The 17932-nt window shown below is 49.3% G+C and overlaps 1 protein-coding gene across 3 annotated transcripts in view; it reads left to right on the top strand.

The window, feature by feature from the left end:
* Positions 1-3689, top strand: part of LOC133356529 (collagen alpha-1(VII) chain-like) — a 71803-nt gene extending 68114 nt beyond the window's left edge. For all 3 annotated transcript variants that reach the window (XM_061574083.1, XM_061574082.1, XM_061574084.1), the window contains 2 exons: positions 1212-2554; positions 3588-3689. In XM_061574083.1, coding sequence (XP_061430067.1) covers positions 1212-1561 — 350 coding nt within the window. In that variant the 3' untranslated portion in view covers positions 1562-2554; positions 3588-3689. The remainder of the gene's footprint in view (positions 1-1211; positions 2555-3587) is intronic.
* Positions 3690-17932: the final 14243 nt, after the last annotated feature.

The raw sequence follows: 17932 nt of genomic DNA on the forward strand, positions 1-17932 counted from the left end.
GCACCAGGGTCAGAACGTTACAACAACAAACTGTATTCAAACACGACGGGAGTGAAAGGTATAGGAAAGGTAAACAAACCACTTACACAAAATATACAAATAAAACTAAACTATTTTTTATGTTACCAGGTAAAGCCCAGCGGAGCTTATTAGCATATTTTTCAGAAGCGACCTGGCCACAAAAGATAGCTCAACGAAGTGGCTTATTACGTGGAGATAGATCACATCAAAATCATCTAAATGATCTCTGTGCCCTTCATGCGGTGTTTGTCGAACGGCAAATCAAATCAAAACGATTTGAGCTGGAATACGCCATGTTGGCTATGACCAAGCACGTTTAAAACCCCAAGTTCACCCGTAATCCCACCAAGCAGTTGGTAAAAGTTTGTAACCGGTTTGGAACATCGTCAGCGGCAGTTTCCACTGAGCAAAGTAGAATTTCCCACCGCCGGTTTCACGCATCGGCAACAGAGATGAGCGTTGCCTGACTCCCGTCTAAGGCGAGAGAGACTCGGAGATTGCTTCAATTTAAATGTGATCAGCAAGAAACAATAAGCTCATTGCGTGAATACGCCCTTTTGATTCCCAGCATGCGAGCCGTCTCTCTCCGTGTCTCTGTCTGTGGCTTGTTCCGTCCGCGTGTGATTCCTCATCACTTTTATCGCACAAAGGCAGCAGCGCCTTTCCTGCTCAACGATAGATCTACGTTTTCATTGGAGTTGATTTTTTTATTTGTTCTCATATAATATCCGTGCATCACACGACCTTCCCAGGGCTTGCTGCGTCGTCACTCGGTCGTGGAACCCAAGTTCAAGTTCAATCCAATTGTGTACATATCGTCATCATCATGATCATCATCATCGTCAGTACTGGCCAATCCACTGCTGGATGAAGGCCTCCCACACAATCCTACGATGTCACAATCCCACATCGCATACCGTCTGATCTCATCGCTCCATCTTCTCCGTTGATGTCATCTCGGAGTTGACTCGGACCATCATGAACCCTTCTGGCGTTGTCCTATGTTAAAGAATCTCCCCACCATGGAAATGTGGAATTCCCACCGCTGGCACGGGGCTATTGGCAGGAGATGAGCGTGGCCCCAACGCACGTCTGAGTAACGAGTTCACTCTGACTCGTGGTCGCGACAAACCGTATCTGCCTGAATGTTGACGCCATTCTTCTTGTTCTGTTCTCTGTTGTGATTTCAGCTTGCGGAGGTGAGTGGCGCTCTTCCCGTTCCCCTGTCGCACACACAGCGCACACAGCACACACACAGCTCACACAGCACACACACACAACCCACACACACAACCCACACACACAGCGCACACAGCACACACACAGCACACACACAGCACACACACAGCTCACACAGCACACACACACAACCCACACACACAACCCACACACACAGCACAAACAGCACACACACAGCACACACAGCAAACACCACACACACAGCACACACACAGCACACACAGCACACACACTACACACACAGCACACACACACAACCCACACACACAGCACACACAACACACACAACACATCTGATTAATAGATTTCATTTAAACTAAACCGGCTGATCATCCACTGTGGTCAGACCATTCGATTCGCAACGAATCGACACCAGCACATTTCGTCACCCCCTGCAATTCACGATGAGCGTCATCGCTGCGATCGCGATGACTTCCACTACGGTGGTTGATCTTGTTGCTGTTGTTGATGTCGATGTCGTTGTTGTTGACGTCATTGATCGATTTCACTCTCCCGTCAATTCAGTGCGGGCACGAGAGTGAGCGGAACGCAACCCTCAGTGCAGGTTTTTCTTTTATGAGAATAAGTTCTGAGCAAATTCCGAGCAAGTTTGGGGACCATTGCAGTAAACATTAAAAAAGAAAGCAATATCGAACAAAACATTTGACGGCAAAAAAATATGAAATTCCGAGTAAACGTTTGCACAGGTAAAAGTGCAACTCCTGCATTGATCACTGGAGCCGATTTACCTTGCAATCCGCTGCCGTGAGAAGAGCCTCCACTCGCTGGAGGGAGTGCGTGAGAGTCCCTGCAGAGGGGATGTTGGCCTACTCTTCCACGCTGGCGTGTCAGGCGTCCATTCCCATGGCACGTGACTCTAAATCAGTGGTGGGCAACCTGGACTTCGCCGCCCTGGTCATCTGGACTTCCATGGTAAACTGGACGTCCATGGTAAACTGGATGTCCATGGTAAACTGGATGTCCATGGTAAACTGGATGTCCATGGTAAACAGGACTTCCCTGGTAAATTGGATGTCCATGGTAAACTGAATGTCCATAGTAAACAGGACTTCCATGGTAAACTGGATGTCCATGGTAAACTGGACTCCCATGGCAAACTGGACTTGTTGTTATGGAGCTGTGCACTGGCAATGCTTGTTTGAGCGCAGAGACATTTCGACTTTTCACTGCCCTATGCGTTGTGTGCCGCAAATGAGAATGCTGCCCGTGTGTGGTTTTATTATTCTCATTATTCCAGTGGCTGTTGCACGAGGAGACAACATTGACACCATTGGTAAGTGGTGGTTCCTGTATGGTGGCACATGTGTGGTGGTGCATGTATAATCGGTCATGTGTTGTGTTGCATGTATCATCGGTCATGTATGGTGGTGCGTGTATGATAGTCCATGTATGGTGTTGCATATATAATCGTGTCTGTATGGCGATGCATATATAATAGTTAACGTATGGTGGTGCAGGCATAATGCTTCATATACGGTGATTCTTGCATAATCATGGATGCAGTGTTGTACACGTGGACTTGCAAGTACAGGGTGGTACGTGTGTAATCATGCATGGCGGTTCCTGTATAACTGTGCGCTCAAGTCGGTGCATGTATATTCACGGATGTAGGGCGGTACATGTACAATTATAATTGCAGAGTGGAACATGTGTAGTGGGTTCCACAGAGGGTGCACGTTTGGGTAACTATATATAACGTTCACGTGATGACGACATAGGGTGGTGACCACCGTGCGTAACTACATAACCACTCGACGGGATTCTATATGGCAGCAACCACCACGGGTCACTACACACTCGGACCAGGTCAGTTCACACCGTGGCTGGCCCACGATGTCGTGCACGAAGATCAAAGACGTCATCCGGCAGGTTCCATTCCCCTGAGCGTGGCCTGGCTCTGCCCTCGGCCATGCCCTCTTCTAGATCCTACTAGAAGGTTCTGGGCCTCATGTCACGTGTCCCTCTCGCCACCCCTTGGCCCCCCTCGCTACCCTCTCCTGGTCACGTGCCCTCTCGGGGTCACCCAGACTGTCATGTCCTGAAGTGCCCTCTCTCTCTCTGGCCGTCACCCGAAGCGCGCCCCCTAGGGCCCGCTTCTATGCCATGCTCACTCCGGTGCCAGAGAGACGCGAACATGCACAGTACCACCCTTCTTCCAATAGGTAGCGCTAGATGCCATAGTGAATCAATAGACGTCACTACACATGTATTATTGTGATGCATGAATAATTTAATGTGTACGGCCGTGCCTTTATGGCACACTGTGTGCGCGTGCGCGTGTGTGTGTGGCTTTGCTCTCAACACAGCAAACAACATAAGCCCTTTGTCGAACAACAACAACAAGCATTTGGACTACGAGGACACGCTCGTCGAGGAGGACAGCTGGGACGACTCGGACATGGATTACGGTGGGTTGTCGCGTGACTCGCGCTGTCGCCTCCTTCCCTCTGCCAGGTCCCTTCAGCTGTTGCACAGTCGACACCCGGCCTCTTCAAAGTCTCATCATCGCTTCACGTCTCGCTCGTACCGCTGCTATCGTCGCCACGAAAGACAAAGATTCCCCCGTGTAGCCATGTTCCGCACTTCCAAATTGTTTACCCGACCCTGCCATGCAATCTCTTTACGTACCATGAATCAATACTCGAAGGCCAGAAACTTATTTTCCAGTTGCCTTGGCACCGTTCAAAAGGACGTTGTGAGGAAGCATTGCAGACGACGGAGGGAGAGAAGTCAACTTTCTGTTTTTTAAATAAAACTTTATGATTAGACAATTATCTCGCCAGGTAAGGGAAGAAAAAAAAACCCATTAATACAAAATGAGACCGTAACCACAACGGTGGCGGCGGTGCCCTGGGTTAAATCACGCATTCAAGTTACCACGTAGCAGCAGGCTTTCGCGACAAATATCATCCATAATAGAGGTGTTTTTCTGGTTCGATCGCGTCAATATGAATGTGTCGTTAAGCCCCTCACCACCCGACACAGCCAACTAGTAAGGGTTGTCACGTAAACAGAACGTGCCAATTCGTGACTAGTACAGCACACCGGTGTGTTGGAGAGCCAAGCCACAGATTGTACTCAGTGGGACGCGTGTGCATGATGTTGGGGAGCAGCTCAACGAGTTGGGCACTGGACTGGCGGGTCAGAGGTCAGCACCCAAGGGGAAGGCCTGACATCAGACGGTGGTTGTGGTTGTGGTCGTGGTGGTACTGTGAGAGCGGCAGCCCATTGAAGGCATGCGTGAGTGATCGTTGTGTAACAAGGGGAAGAAGGGATGAAGCCAGACGACTGTGGAGATGACGAGACTGTGAGAACATATCTATGATGATGTGAGATGTCAGCCGTGCTACAACATCCGCGTGACGTCGAGCTGAATTATTGAAGCGATGTTCAGCTGCGGCGACGTCATCTACGTTGCTCATTGGGTTGGTGAATCACAAAGCCGCTGGGCATTTGAGGTCCCCATCTCGTGGCTCGCCAGGGTACGACCGCAGGCCAGCAACAAGGGCTCATTTTCATCTGGATGTCATCTGTAAGGGGATTCGGTTGTTGCCCCCCTCCTCACCCTGTAGGGTTTTTCTTCTTGGTTCTTTCGGTAAAGTCACGTAGAATGGAAATAATAAAATAATAAAAATGAAACATAATAAAATCATTCTCACGACGTTTCGGCCACAACGCAAGCAGCTGTCCTCAGGTGGAGAACAGGTCTGTCGAGAAGACAGAGTCTGAGCTTGGGCAATCGTTGGTTTCAGACTGTCTTCTCGACAGACCTGTTCTCCACATGAGGACGGCTGTTTGCGTTGTGGCAGAAACGTCGTGAGAATTATTTTATTATGTTTTATTGTTATTATTTTATTATTTCCATTCTACGTGACTTTACCGAAAGAACCAAGAAGTTGAATCCCTGCAGTCACGAAAGCTTTAAATCTGTGGGTTTTCTCTGGGTACCCCCGGCTTCCTCCCACGTGTGTTTACATTCGCCCGTGGAGTTGGCCAACCGCCTCGGTATAGGACATCGGAGCTTGGGCAATCGTTGGCAGCGAGTTCTGGCTGCGGTTTCCCCGCGCCCTTCCGTGCAGAAGCTGCACTCGCTTCCACAAACGCGTCTGCGGCGTTCTGCAATGGGCATGAATGACGGTTTTAGCAAAAATGCATCTTTACTTATTGTTATCGTTATTGCACCTCAGGTTGTTGGCCTAAGTTACAGCGCAGCTGTCTGTAACCGTAGAGCAACGCGCGCATGTCTCACTCAAATGCCCGTCCTGTCAGCACCTGAAGCTGCCCCCTGTCCTTCCAGAGCGGTTCACGTAAGCCTCGTAACTCTCGCGAATCCCCTGCGCCGGTTGGCTTGCGAGTACCGCACCGGCGAAGGGATCCGCGAGCATCATCGCCCTGTCAATGTTATTGTTCCGCAGACTACGAAGCGGAAAAGAAGACCCAGACAACCCCGACGCCTCGGAGACGCAAGAGGGAGTCGATCGACGTGGGAGGAGGTAATGTTCGGGCTGGCTGGCTGGCTGGGTTGCTGAGAGGTTATCTGGTCCAGACGAAAGTTGACGCTCACGATAAAAGTTTTCCCAACCCCCACCCGCACCTCTGATTGGCACGATTGACTAAGCACGGTGCAAAAGAAGTTCAGCATACTCACATACACCCGACACAGCCGCCTAGAAAGGTTTTCACGTCAATAGAACGTACCAATTAGTGACCACTTCAGCACACCGGTTGTGTGTTGTAGACCACCGCACAGCGTTTACAATTTCGACGGTGACATTTCGCTGGCGATTTCAACCAGCATCATCAAGGGGCTTCTGCCTGAAATTACATTTCCAACGACGACGATGCGCACTCGTTTGATCTGGGCGACTCGACTTTGACTTGGCTGTGGCATGCGCAATTTGGTGTTGTACCTGATGTCCACAGCTCATAGGATGCTTCGTTGATGAATAAAGATTATTGATTAATGATCAGCGGGCTTGGGCCGGGACGCGTCGCTACTAGAGGGGATGACGACCTCTGGTCAAGAATAATAACGGAGCCAAAGGAATCGGAACGCGTCCGTCTGGTAGCAACACCGTTCCGAGGAGATGGATCGATAAAATCAGTTTGCGTGCTTGGTGATAGTGAGAGATGGTGGTAGCTATGGGGGGGGGGCGACAACATCCAGCAGTGGATTGAACATGACTGACGATGACGACGACGATGAACGTTGGCCGTGAATGAATGCACGCCGGGGGATTTTTCTGGGCCCGTGGCTCCGATTAATAGAAGTCAGAAAAAAACACATTACGCCAACGGAACCACTTCCACGTGCGCCACGCTGCAGCGGCGGCATGTACCGCTTCGCCTGCGCCTGCTTCCCGGCAGGGACGCGAAGGCGCCCCCTGCACAGAGACACAGCCCAGTATTGACCGACACTGCGCCCCCCTCGCCCGAAGCTTCCGGCTCGTTGACTTGTCGGGAGCGCGCGTGCGTCCGTGCTGTGGCTGGGTCCGCGTGGGGAGCGTCACGGCCGATGTGGGGAGCGCCGGTCGTGGTCGCGGTCGGCGCACTGCGGCGCCGCTAACATCGGTCGCAAACGACGTCGAAAATTGGTCCTGGGCATGCCCCAGGTCGATTCAGCCTCAAATGAGTATATGGTGTGGCTGTGTAAACATCATCACTGGGTAGACAAAGGAGACCCGGGGTGGTGCTAACCACCCCATCATCCCTCATGTGCCATGCTGGCCTTAACAGGCGCTCACTCACAGGATATAATGTGCCTGTGTGTACGCGACTGTGCGTGAATCATTGCGATTATATGCGCGTGCATGAGGCCACGTGTTCACACCGTGCGGTTGTCGCTGCGTGTGTGTATCCTAATCGTGGTGCACGCACGGACGAGCATGCGTGTGTGGGGAGCGGCAGTGCGGCGGCTAGCTCGCTGCGCTACGAACCCGGACGAGACCCGAGTTCGATTCCTGCCCAGGGCCACCAGCACCGGTCACTGTACCTGGGCCATTCCCAACCGGTCCTGGGCCTTTCCGAGATCGACTCAGCCTCAAATGGGTACTTGGCGCTACGTGTAAACATCGTCACGCGGGAGATAGAGATGACCGGGCGTGATGCTGACCCCCCCCCCCCACCCCACGTGTGCCGTGCTCGCTGACGGCACTCGTCCCAAACGTCGTTCTCAGGCTGTTCCGGGTGATCTTTGTGTCATTGCGTCAGGCCCCTGCTCGCTGCCCCTCGAGGAGGGCAGCTGCTCGCGCTACACGATGCGCTGGTACCACCACGGAGAGTCGGGCCAGTGCCGACCCTTCATCTACAGCGGCTGCGGTGGCAACAGCAACAGCTTCGCCAGCCGCCAGCAGTGCCGAGATCGGTGCTCGCCCCCCGGCACCGAGCAGCACGAGGTCAACCCCCGGACCCACACTCCCGACCCCCCCCCGCCCCACCGCAGCCCATTATCATCGTCGTCATAATCATTATTGTCATCATCATCATTTTTGTCATCATCATCGCCGTCATCATCATTTTCATCATCGTCATCATTATTGCCATCATCATCGTCATCATAATCATTATTGTCACCATCATCGTCGTCATTATTGTCGTCATCATCATCATCATCGTCATCATCGTCGTCATCATCATTGTCATCATAATCATCATTGTCATCATAATTGTCATCATCATCATCGTCATCATAATCATTATTGTCATCGACATCGTTGTCATCGTTATCATCATCGTCATCATCGTCGTCATTATTGTCGTCATCATCATCATCGTCGTCATCATCATCATTGTCATCATCATCATCATTGTCATCATCATCATCGTCATCATAATCATTATTGTCATCGACATCGTTGTCATCGTCATCATCATCGTCATCATCGTCGTCATCATCATTGTCATCATAATTGTCATTTCATCATCATTGTCATCATCATCGTCATCATCATTGTCATCATCATCATCATTGTCATCGTCATCATCATCGTTGTCACCATCGCCGCCACCGTCACCATCAGTGTTGTCTTTGTCGTCGTGACTCACATGACTCAACATGGTAGCTCGCGCCCACGTTGTCACCACCCTGGTCAGCATTGTTAGTGAAGCCTCTTCATCCCCTATGCAACAGAAGGCCGCACCGTGGGATTTGTGATTATCACTATCCTACACTTCTTAACCAAAAGTCGCCCAGTGTACGTAATCGTTCGTTGTTATGTCGATGCGAATAACGTTGGCGAATAATAACAATAGTTTTAACTCGTAGCACACTGCCAACGCACGTCGATAGCTCGCTGTCGGAGGGAGCGAGGGAGGAGGGGACGACTCAGAACCGCGGGGAGAAACCACCGACCAGCGGGATGGAGGCCACATGACGAGCCGCCGTCCCTCCGAGCTCTGCGATTGCCCCCGAACACGTGACGCCGTTGTCGGCCACCTTTGTGGGAAAACCGCTGCTACGATTTGAACTTGTCACACGCCGCGCAGTATTCGATGGCTCTCAAAGAGACAGAGAGAGAGAGGGAACGGACGGGTGTCACCCGCTTCCACTCCGAAGCCCCTTTTCGAAATGCGTATTTCGTTTGCGCGACTGTGAATGTCGCGCGTAAAGTATTTATTGACGGATCTACTCCCCTCGTGTCTTTAAGGTGGCGCAACTTGAAGAAGATGAACGTCTGTCACCATGACGACTTGGAAGATGATGTCGGAGAAATTGTTACTTGTAGAACATCAATAACCACTTACTGCATGGGTGTAAGATTGTTGTCAATGTTTTACATTTATATATATATTTGCATATATGGGCTGTGTATATCAATATATTTTTTGTCAGTATACAACATTCCAATGGTGCTATATATAGGACACGTACATGCAAGTGTAATTTTACCACGGGAATAAAGATTTATTTTGTTTAATGTTAACGGAAAGACTTGTTCATAATAGAGTTTTTTTGGGTTAGGTCGCGTAAATATAAATGTGTCGTTAAACCTGTCACCACCCGACACAGCCAATGATTAAGGTTTGTCACGTAAAGAGAAACATGCCAATTCGTTACTAGTACAGCACACCGCTGTGTTGGTGAGCAAACCCACAACAAAACATTGTTGTGAATTGGCATGTTCTCTTTACGTGACAAACCTTTCTCATTGGCTGTGTCGGGTGGTGGCGGCTTTCACGACAAATTCATATTCACGCTACCTACCCCAAAAAACCCTCTTATGGATGATATTGGTCGCGAAAGCCCACGTGTGAAACTGGAAATACATGTCACGGTCATTGCTGGCCAGTGCTGTTCATGCCACAGCATCTATCTTCCTGTCTTGTCTTTTGCTTTCTTCCTTCTGCCAGATCGCCGACTATAGCACAGTTGACAGGCAGCCTTAGCGGATCGCTCTGACCAAATCTTATCTCCGACCTGAGCTCTTCCCCCGCGTTACACGACGATTGGAAACTAATTCAAAGATTCAAAACTCATTTCTTTGCAAGTGATTTGTGTGTGTTGGGTTTGTTGTCACCCCTCCCACACCTCCGATGAGCACGGTTGGCTCCGTATGGCACAGAAGTTCAACAACACGTACATACAACGCTCCCCCCTGGTATCCGATCTCTGCCTGAAACTCCGTTGTCCGTCTCGGCAGCCTGCCCTCTGTGACCCTACGCTCGTGCCCAACCCGTCACGACATACTCTCAAGCCCACACTGACCAGCGTGGTGAAGTATGGTCAAACAAACCCCGTGAGGGGGGAGCCTTCGCCCAGCAGCAGATTGACAAATATCTGGAAATCGACGATTAACGTGGCATTGTACTTAACTCAGTCCGAGCCTAGCCGTGAGGTTTACAAATTGTGAAGAATTCGCGGGGCTGGCATCGTGATCCGATCTTTTTACGGAGCCTGAACACCCCGCTGCCTCTTGTAGGGCAACGTCGGTCCTGTGAAGTGACCCCGATCGAAGTAGCCCTCTGTGTTCTCAGCCACAAGGGCCATCGGGTTAACGTGACGACCAGGGCCCCGCGTTGATCCCTGTAGGGAGTGGACTTGGGTTGGGCCAACGGAGCATCTGGTAGTGCAGGGCCCAGTTGGCCTCACTCGCGTCTCTCTCACCGTCGCCCGTTTGCCTCCCTTGGCCTCTGCTTCCGGTTGCCTCTCCGCTCGGTGTCTATCACGTCCTTCTGCCCCCTTTCAGAACTCGTCTCTCCCACCCCCAGCTTGCTGACCTCTTCGTGAGCTCGTCGCCATTTTCTTGCACGCCTTGTGGCGCCACTGAACCCAGGGACAAAGTCCACGGCCTGCTATGGAACGCGGTGACGCCGCTCACTTGTTGTCGCATTGTTCCGCTGATGTTCCGCTGATGTTCCCAGGAATTAAAATCGAGAAGCCCTCTTCGTCTCGCCCCCTCAAGCCACTCGTTGACGGCGCACTTCCCTTCCGCTGTCACGAGAACATTCCTCCATTGGAACCTCATTTGCCAGTAAAAAAAATGATAATTGTTTTTTTACCCTTCTATAGACCACAATACCTGCAGCCATAATGTCAAAAAAAACATAACTCTGATAATATATGCACTGTCCTTGAGAGAACATTCCTCTTTTTGTGTGTGACAAATCTGTTTTCTAGCTGGGGCCCCAGGTGGCACTCGGAGTCACATTTCGCAATGATGGCTCTTCAGATTCCTCTGGATGTTTTGTTTCCTGTTCGTTAACCTTTGTTGTTGTCCGATCTTTTAAATATATATTTCGGTCAGAGTTAATGTATCCCTCTGCGATTTTCTCTTTGGGATTCGTCCTAATAGCTAGAGAGTAGATTGTAACTGAATGTTGCTTCTGCTTGCATAGCAGGCCATGGACTGGCTCTTCCATCACCCCTCACACGTTGTGGTACGTTCCGAATCCAGTGGCAGTGCCTTGCACTCTCCCGGGTGCCTCCGCTTTGAGTTGGACCATGTTTATTCGGAGGGAGAATTATTATTATTCGATACGTGATCCAGAGTTGTTGTATGTTTCGTAAACATTCGCAGTGTGTTGTTCCGTCTTGGTTGAAGATGTTTTTGTTCTTTAAAAAAAAATGTTCGTGAAGTTTTAAGATATTGATATACACATTTAACCTTGAAGAGTATTCAATAAGTATTGAATCTTTCCCGCTGACTGCAAACCCAGAGCTCCCGCTACCCCTAGATATCCCCGTCCCCCTCAGGAGAGGAGGGGGGGGGAGAGTGGGTAAATATTTTTTGGAGCTCAGCCCGGGACAGCTCCGGCTGAAATTAAGCCCCACTCATATAAAATCTATTCATTAGTTTAACATGCCAAATACATATATAAATATTTACTTTTGTGAATATATTTTAAATAAAATGAGTAAAATTGTGTTCATGTTAGAACCTGAAGGTTAATTGTAGTGTACGTGTCATTAAGGTTTATATTAAACACATTAAAGTAACTGCAGATAATACATTTTGGATGGTAAATGACTTCGTCTTATTAAGCAAAAAACTAATATTCCAGTCATGCAGAAATTAACTTGAATTCTATATAAATTTCAAAATATTGTAGGCATTTGTTAAATGTAAATTTTTAGAATGTATACTTCAAAGAAATGATTCATGAATATCGCTTTAATTTCCTCTCGGCGTTCTTTTTTTTCCTTAAGCGGCTTCGTCACCGCGTGCGATTATTTTAAATAGCGCGAGTAAACGGTGCTACGAACAGGCGCTCATCTGTGTGCGTGCGTGTGTGACCGTCGCCATGCGCAAAACGTTCGTCGCGCCGACATAGTCGCGACGCCGGATCCCTCCGCGCGTCTCGGTAAAAAGTTTCACTTAAAAGGGCATCGTCGTGGTCGTCGTCTTCTTAAAGAAGGAATTTTAAAAAACGATGTTGCCACGACCTATACACCCCCCCCCCCCCCACACACACAAAAGTCCGGCCTTAAAACCGGGCCTGTGATGCTCCTGAATTTCTACGGTGAAGCTCCAAAAAGTGTGGCTGGCATTGGAGACAGTGGGTGACCATTGTGAGTTTATCGAGTCAAATTCCATCAACAACGAAAGCCGTCATTTCGCCCCGTTGCGAGGAACATTCGTTTGACACTCAAATCTACCGGTGGCTTTGAGACGGGGTGGAAATTCCACAGTCCCATGGTGGCGGCCGGTCTATTCGTAGAAACAGATACTATCGACGCACCACAATGTGGTACTAGTTTTATCGACCTTGTGAAGGTAACGTGGGCTGAGCCAGTTGAGCCAGCCCATTGCAATTACGGGCATTTGTGTGAACAAAAGCTAAAATCTGAACTTAAAAAAATATATTTCTGTAGATTGAACAATAAAATAAATCAAATGAATGATGGCAACGCTCGTAACAAGTCAAATAGTTTGGTAACAAAAGTATAGCGGCATTTGAGCAAACAAACACAACTCGTGACCTGCATCGTGAGTTGTGCTCTCCGCTGCAGAGCAAAACAAGTCGTAAATAATCACATTGCGAATTATAATAAAATTGGGTAGACGTGGAAATCTGGACTGGACTTCGCGTAAAAAACAATGGACTGGACTTTTGATTCAAACACCATTCTTAGATGCTCTTATGATTTGTATGAGTTGATGTATCTTTTTATTTAAAAGGGTGGTACGTGGTGTTTAGTAAGACATACGTTGGTGTATTGTGCATGTTAACAGTGTGACGTCAAACGATTAGGAATTGATTGTTCATTTTCGGTGTTATGTTTTAATGAAGGATGATGATGATGTTAAACATATAAGCGCAAATGTTGAAGATTTATATTGGTACAACCCTTGTCATATTTTAAGAAGTCAAAAGTTGTTGCGCAATATTTTTGCAAGTTAGACCCAAAAAGCACATCTGACAATGTTTGCGTTTCATTTGGGTGGTGATTACAACGCAAAGGTCAAAGTGTCTACCTGCCCATCTCTACTGGTGGCCCTGAGTCACTGGTGGAAATTCCTCATTCCTATGGCAGGAGGTCCATGATTTACATCGGACATCCCCGATCAATGTTTCGCAAAGTGGTATCTATTTTGATCCACCTTATGCGATGTTAATGATGGGCTGAGTGAGTGAACCCAATGATTGCGTGTGCTCTCACCACACCACTCAGGAGTGTTCATTAAGCTTTCGTACATTATTAATGTATTACAATCAGACGGCAGTTTCTTCTACGTCAATAAAACTAGAAAAGGCAAAGATTCCTACTTTAGCCTGAACAGACTTGGGGTGGCCAGCACCGCACCCGGCCGCCTTTGTCCCCCCAGTTGCGATGTTTACACAAAGCACCAGGTACTCAGTTTGAGGCTGAGTCGACCTTGTGGAGCCCCAGGGGACCGGTTCAGATAATCGTCCCCGGTGTTGGTCTCAAGTGGGAATCGAACTCGGGTCGCCGGGTACGTTGAGCAGCGCGCGCTAACCGCTGCGCTACCGCTCCCCTCGATTAAACACAAAAAACTATTCACACACTCGAGCTCGCTGGGTACAGTGCCGGACTAAGCTAGTGCGGGGCCTGTATAGCGTGATGTTATAAAGGGGCCCTAAAAAAAAAGAACGTTAATATTCAAACGCAATTTTTTTACTTGCGTAGTAAAGTAATTGTATTTTTTCATTTGCCATACAGCCAGATAATACGACAAATCGATAACCTTAAACACCAAGTCGTTCATAAAAGTTGAAGGCGGTGTAGTACTATAGTAATAGAGCAAGTGCAGAATCACCGAACCGGAATTGATAGCTTGAAAGCATTAAGTGCGCGGCCCTTGAAAGTGCGGGGCCCGTAGCACGTGCAGCTACTACATATGTAGCTACGAGGATAATCCGGCACTGGCTGGGTAGGTTTTCAGTGTACGGTCTCAAGCCCTCTGGATCTGTACCTCTCTGCCACGGCGATGGTGAAGCGCATCACCTTGGGATTTGAACACTGAGGTGTTTGCCCACATCTCGGCTGAATGCTCCCAAGGTCTAAGATCGCTCGAGTTTTTTTTTCATTAAGAAAAACTTCACGATATAAATGTATGAGTTTCATTATAACCATCGCCATCAGTGACCAGCAAGCAGCCATCTTGTCTACCTGTGAACGAAGGCCAATCCCCCAATGCTGTTGTTGCTAACAACCTCTCTCTCCTGCACGTGGACGATGTATTTAGTTAGCGGAGGCAAAGTCCGTCAGCCGAGTGGTTGCTTCCGGTCCTGCTGTGTTGAGTGTGAGTTTGTGAATTTGGCAGACTTCTAGGATGCGGTTCCATGGGTTTGCGCCACTCCACAGGCACATGGCGGGCTTGCTCTTGTGCCCCAATCGGTGGAGGTTGGCGAGGCGTGGGCCGTGGCCGGTCCTCAACCTGTTGAGGGTGGACACACCACTCTGATCTCATCGCTCCATCTCCGCAGTGGCGGTGCTCTTGGACGCGTTCACTCTTCCTTGCCTGCCATTTCGTCAGCAGTCTCGTCCGTCTGCCACCTGCACGTCAAGAGACTTGTCCTGCCCGAGCTCATTTAATGTTCTTGTCAGTTGCCACGTCTCGGTGTAATTCCTAGCGCGTGTGTCGCTCCCCCCGTGCTTCCTTGCGGATTTTGTTCCGTTTTCGACAATTGAACCGCACATTCGAAACGTCTGTTTAATTCGAACTCGATTTGTTGACGTGAGGCCTTGGTTAAAACAATGGGCACGCTTCTGAAATGCCCCCATCCCACCCACCTCATCATCACATCGGCGTGTGATGGTGGGGTAAAGTGTGGGTACTCACACCTCTTCTCAAGGCCACTGTCAGAGCGTGAACCAGGAGGCCCAAACATCCTCGAGAGGGGTCCACGAGAGCTCACTCGAATGGAGCCCCTTCTGCCAGCAGTGGATTGAACAAGAAATTGCAGGGCTGCCCCTTTACCTTCGTACCTCTAGGCAATATTGATATAATATAGAACGCGCTGCCTTGGAAACTCGACAATGTTGACATTATGATCCAAAACCTACGTTTCGAGTTAATGTCGACGTATTTGATGTATGAACAGTGTGATATTAGCATATGTTGCTTCGGAAAATCTGCTTGTAATAAAATATTCATCACCACTCTCTTCGAAGACGCCGGTGGTATATTCCACATTCCTCTGGCCAGGAGCAGTTTGTCCGGAGTACAACCAGTGTTGACTTCCCACGAAGTAGCACTCATTGTATTCAGCCCAGAAGGGTGATAATGGAATGTGTCAACCCCTGCCGAAAGATGTGATAGCAAGTCGAGCGCTCTAACCTTGGCGTTGCCACCTGTTTGACAAATCACCTTTATAAGCGTTATGGACTAATCCACCCTGTGTGCCCTACACTTGGGCTTTGGACCGGTCCATTTCTCCGTAGGAGATCCCGGTAAGAAAAAAAAGCAGTTGGCCCGTTAGAATCAGAATTCGCCATTCAACAAGTATAAGAAACAACAAAGCTAAATTGATGATGATTTTTGTAAGTGCCTTCTTGAAAATAATGTTAGCCAGTCCATTGGACTTTGGAATGAAATGCAATAATTTAAAGTGTTATATGCACACTGGATTAGAATTATGTTTGCAGTCTGGTTTCAAACGTGTCGCATCAACATCGCATGTGAATGTATTTCGCCGACCAAAACGAATTGCCTTCAAATAAACGGTCGCCTTGTGTGCTCAGGAAGGTACACGGTGTGATGTGTGTGTTTAGTTTAACACGTGGTAGGCTTTTCCGACCAATATCATCCATAATATAGGGTGGGTTTTTTGGGTTTGATCGCGTAAATATAAAAAATGTGTCGTTAAACCCGCCACCACCCGACGCAGAGTACTCATACGTAAATGTTGTGGCTTTGCTCTCTAACACACCGGTGTGCTGTACTAGTAACCAATTTCCATGTTCTGTTTACGTGACAAACCTTACTAATCGGCTGTGTCGGGTAGTGGCTGGTTTAACGACACAATTATATTTATGCGATCTAACCCCCCCAAAAAAACACCTGTATTACGTGTGTTTAGTTTAAAAAAAATATAGCCCGTGCCGTGTCTGCGAGTGTAAATGCAAGAGCCCAGACACTTCTGAACGCGAGCCCTCCAGAAGGCGACGGGCGCTGGGGGCGGTTGTAGCATGATCACCGATTTGTTGAAGAGGTTCACGGTTCGAATGCCAGCGGCCGCCCTGGTTAATGCTGCGGTGCGGTATTAACCGTAAAAATATATATGCAGCGGGCGTTTAAAGATCCCGGCGCTCGCATTGTGGGAAGGCCTTCATCCGGCAAGCGGCTTAACCGTTTGTATTGGTTTTAACCCTCGATAATACTAATGAGCAATTTGAAATGAACACAATTTGTGAAAACAAAAACAAACATTATTTTATTACTTTGTGAAAACTATATTAACCTGCAGCAGGTGTGGCAGTTTCTGCACAGGCAGGGGAGATGGGAGGACCAGTGCCGGATGATCTTAGGAGCAAAAGTAGCTACACAAGTAGTAGCTACGGGCCCTGCACTTTCAAGGGCCCCGTGATAAATGCTTTCAAGCTATCAATTCCGGTTCAGTGATTCTGCAATTGCTCTATTACTATAGTACTATACTGCTCTCAACTTTTATGAACGACTGGGTGTGTAACGTTAGCGATTTGTCGTATTATCTGGCTGTATAGCAAATGAAAAATACTGTACTTCACTATAAAAAAAAATTGTTTTTTAATATTTACGTGTTTTTATTTTTTTTATTTAGGGCCCCTTCATAGCATATGCTACAGGCCCCGCACTAGCTTAGTCCGGCACTGGGGAGGACAGAAACATTAACCTCCACGTGGTGTTGCAGATGTCACCACCGGGAGATGTATCCGCCGGCCTGTGATGACGCGTAACGTCAGCCCTGGCGAATGTGTGAATTTGGTGTAAGAGGGTGGTGGCTGTCGTCTCACGCACAGGAACCCGCACCTGCACGCTGTTCTCAGCCAGCCGTGTTACCGCAGTAAAATTCCAACACAATACCGGCACCAGGTGTCGATGCGGATCAACGCCCTGGCCGCCCGGACGCTGATTTACAATTCCCGTGTCGACGATGACGCCGCTGACACCCCACGAACGAGCATCCCGGTGCGGTGCGCAAACACCGCCGCCCACGCCCTCGTGCGCCGTGTGCCGGGCCCTCACGAGGTGCTCCCTCGCCGCGCACGCCCCGACGGCGGTCCGTTGGGGGCTACAAGGGGGATCTTCTGTCTCGTCGGGCTTTGGCAGAGTGGGTTTGCGCGAGTGCGAGCGATCGTCGTGTGAAGAGCGTTGCCGGCACGATGACGTCGTCGTTGGTGAGGGGGTGGCGGTGGCCCAGTCCATGCTGGCTGGCTGGTTGGCTGACTTGCTGGTTGGCTGACTTGCTGGCTGGCTGACTGGCTGCTGGCTGACTGGCTGCTGGCTGGCTGACTGCTGTTTGACTGCTGGCTGACTGCTGGTTGGCTGCTGGCTGGCTGACGAACTGGCTAGCTGACTGGTTGCTGGCTGGCTGACTGGCTGCTGGCTGGCTGCTGGCTGGCAGGCTGCTGCCTGACTGCTGGCTGGCTGACTGCTGGCTGGCTGACTGCTGGCTGGCTGCTGGCTGTTGCCTGGCTGACTGCGTATTGGCTGCTGGCTGGCTGGCTGTTGCTGCTGTGCCGCTATCCCTGGCAGACGAAGTAGAA

Source organism: Lethenteron reissneri, chromosome 54 (assembly GCF_015708825.2).
Source record: "Lethenteron reissneri isolate LAM-NWPU_2019-01 chromosome 54, ASM1570882v1, whole genome shotgun sequence".
In the NCBI taxonomy this organism is placed as follows: domain Eukaryota; kingdom Metazoa; phylum Chordata; class Hyperoartia; order Petromyzontiformes; family Petromyzontidae; genus Lethenteron; species Lethenteron reissneri.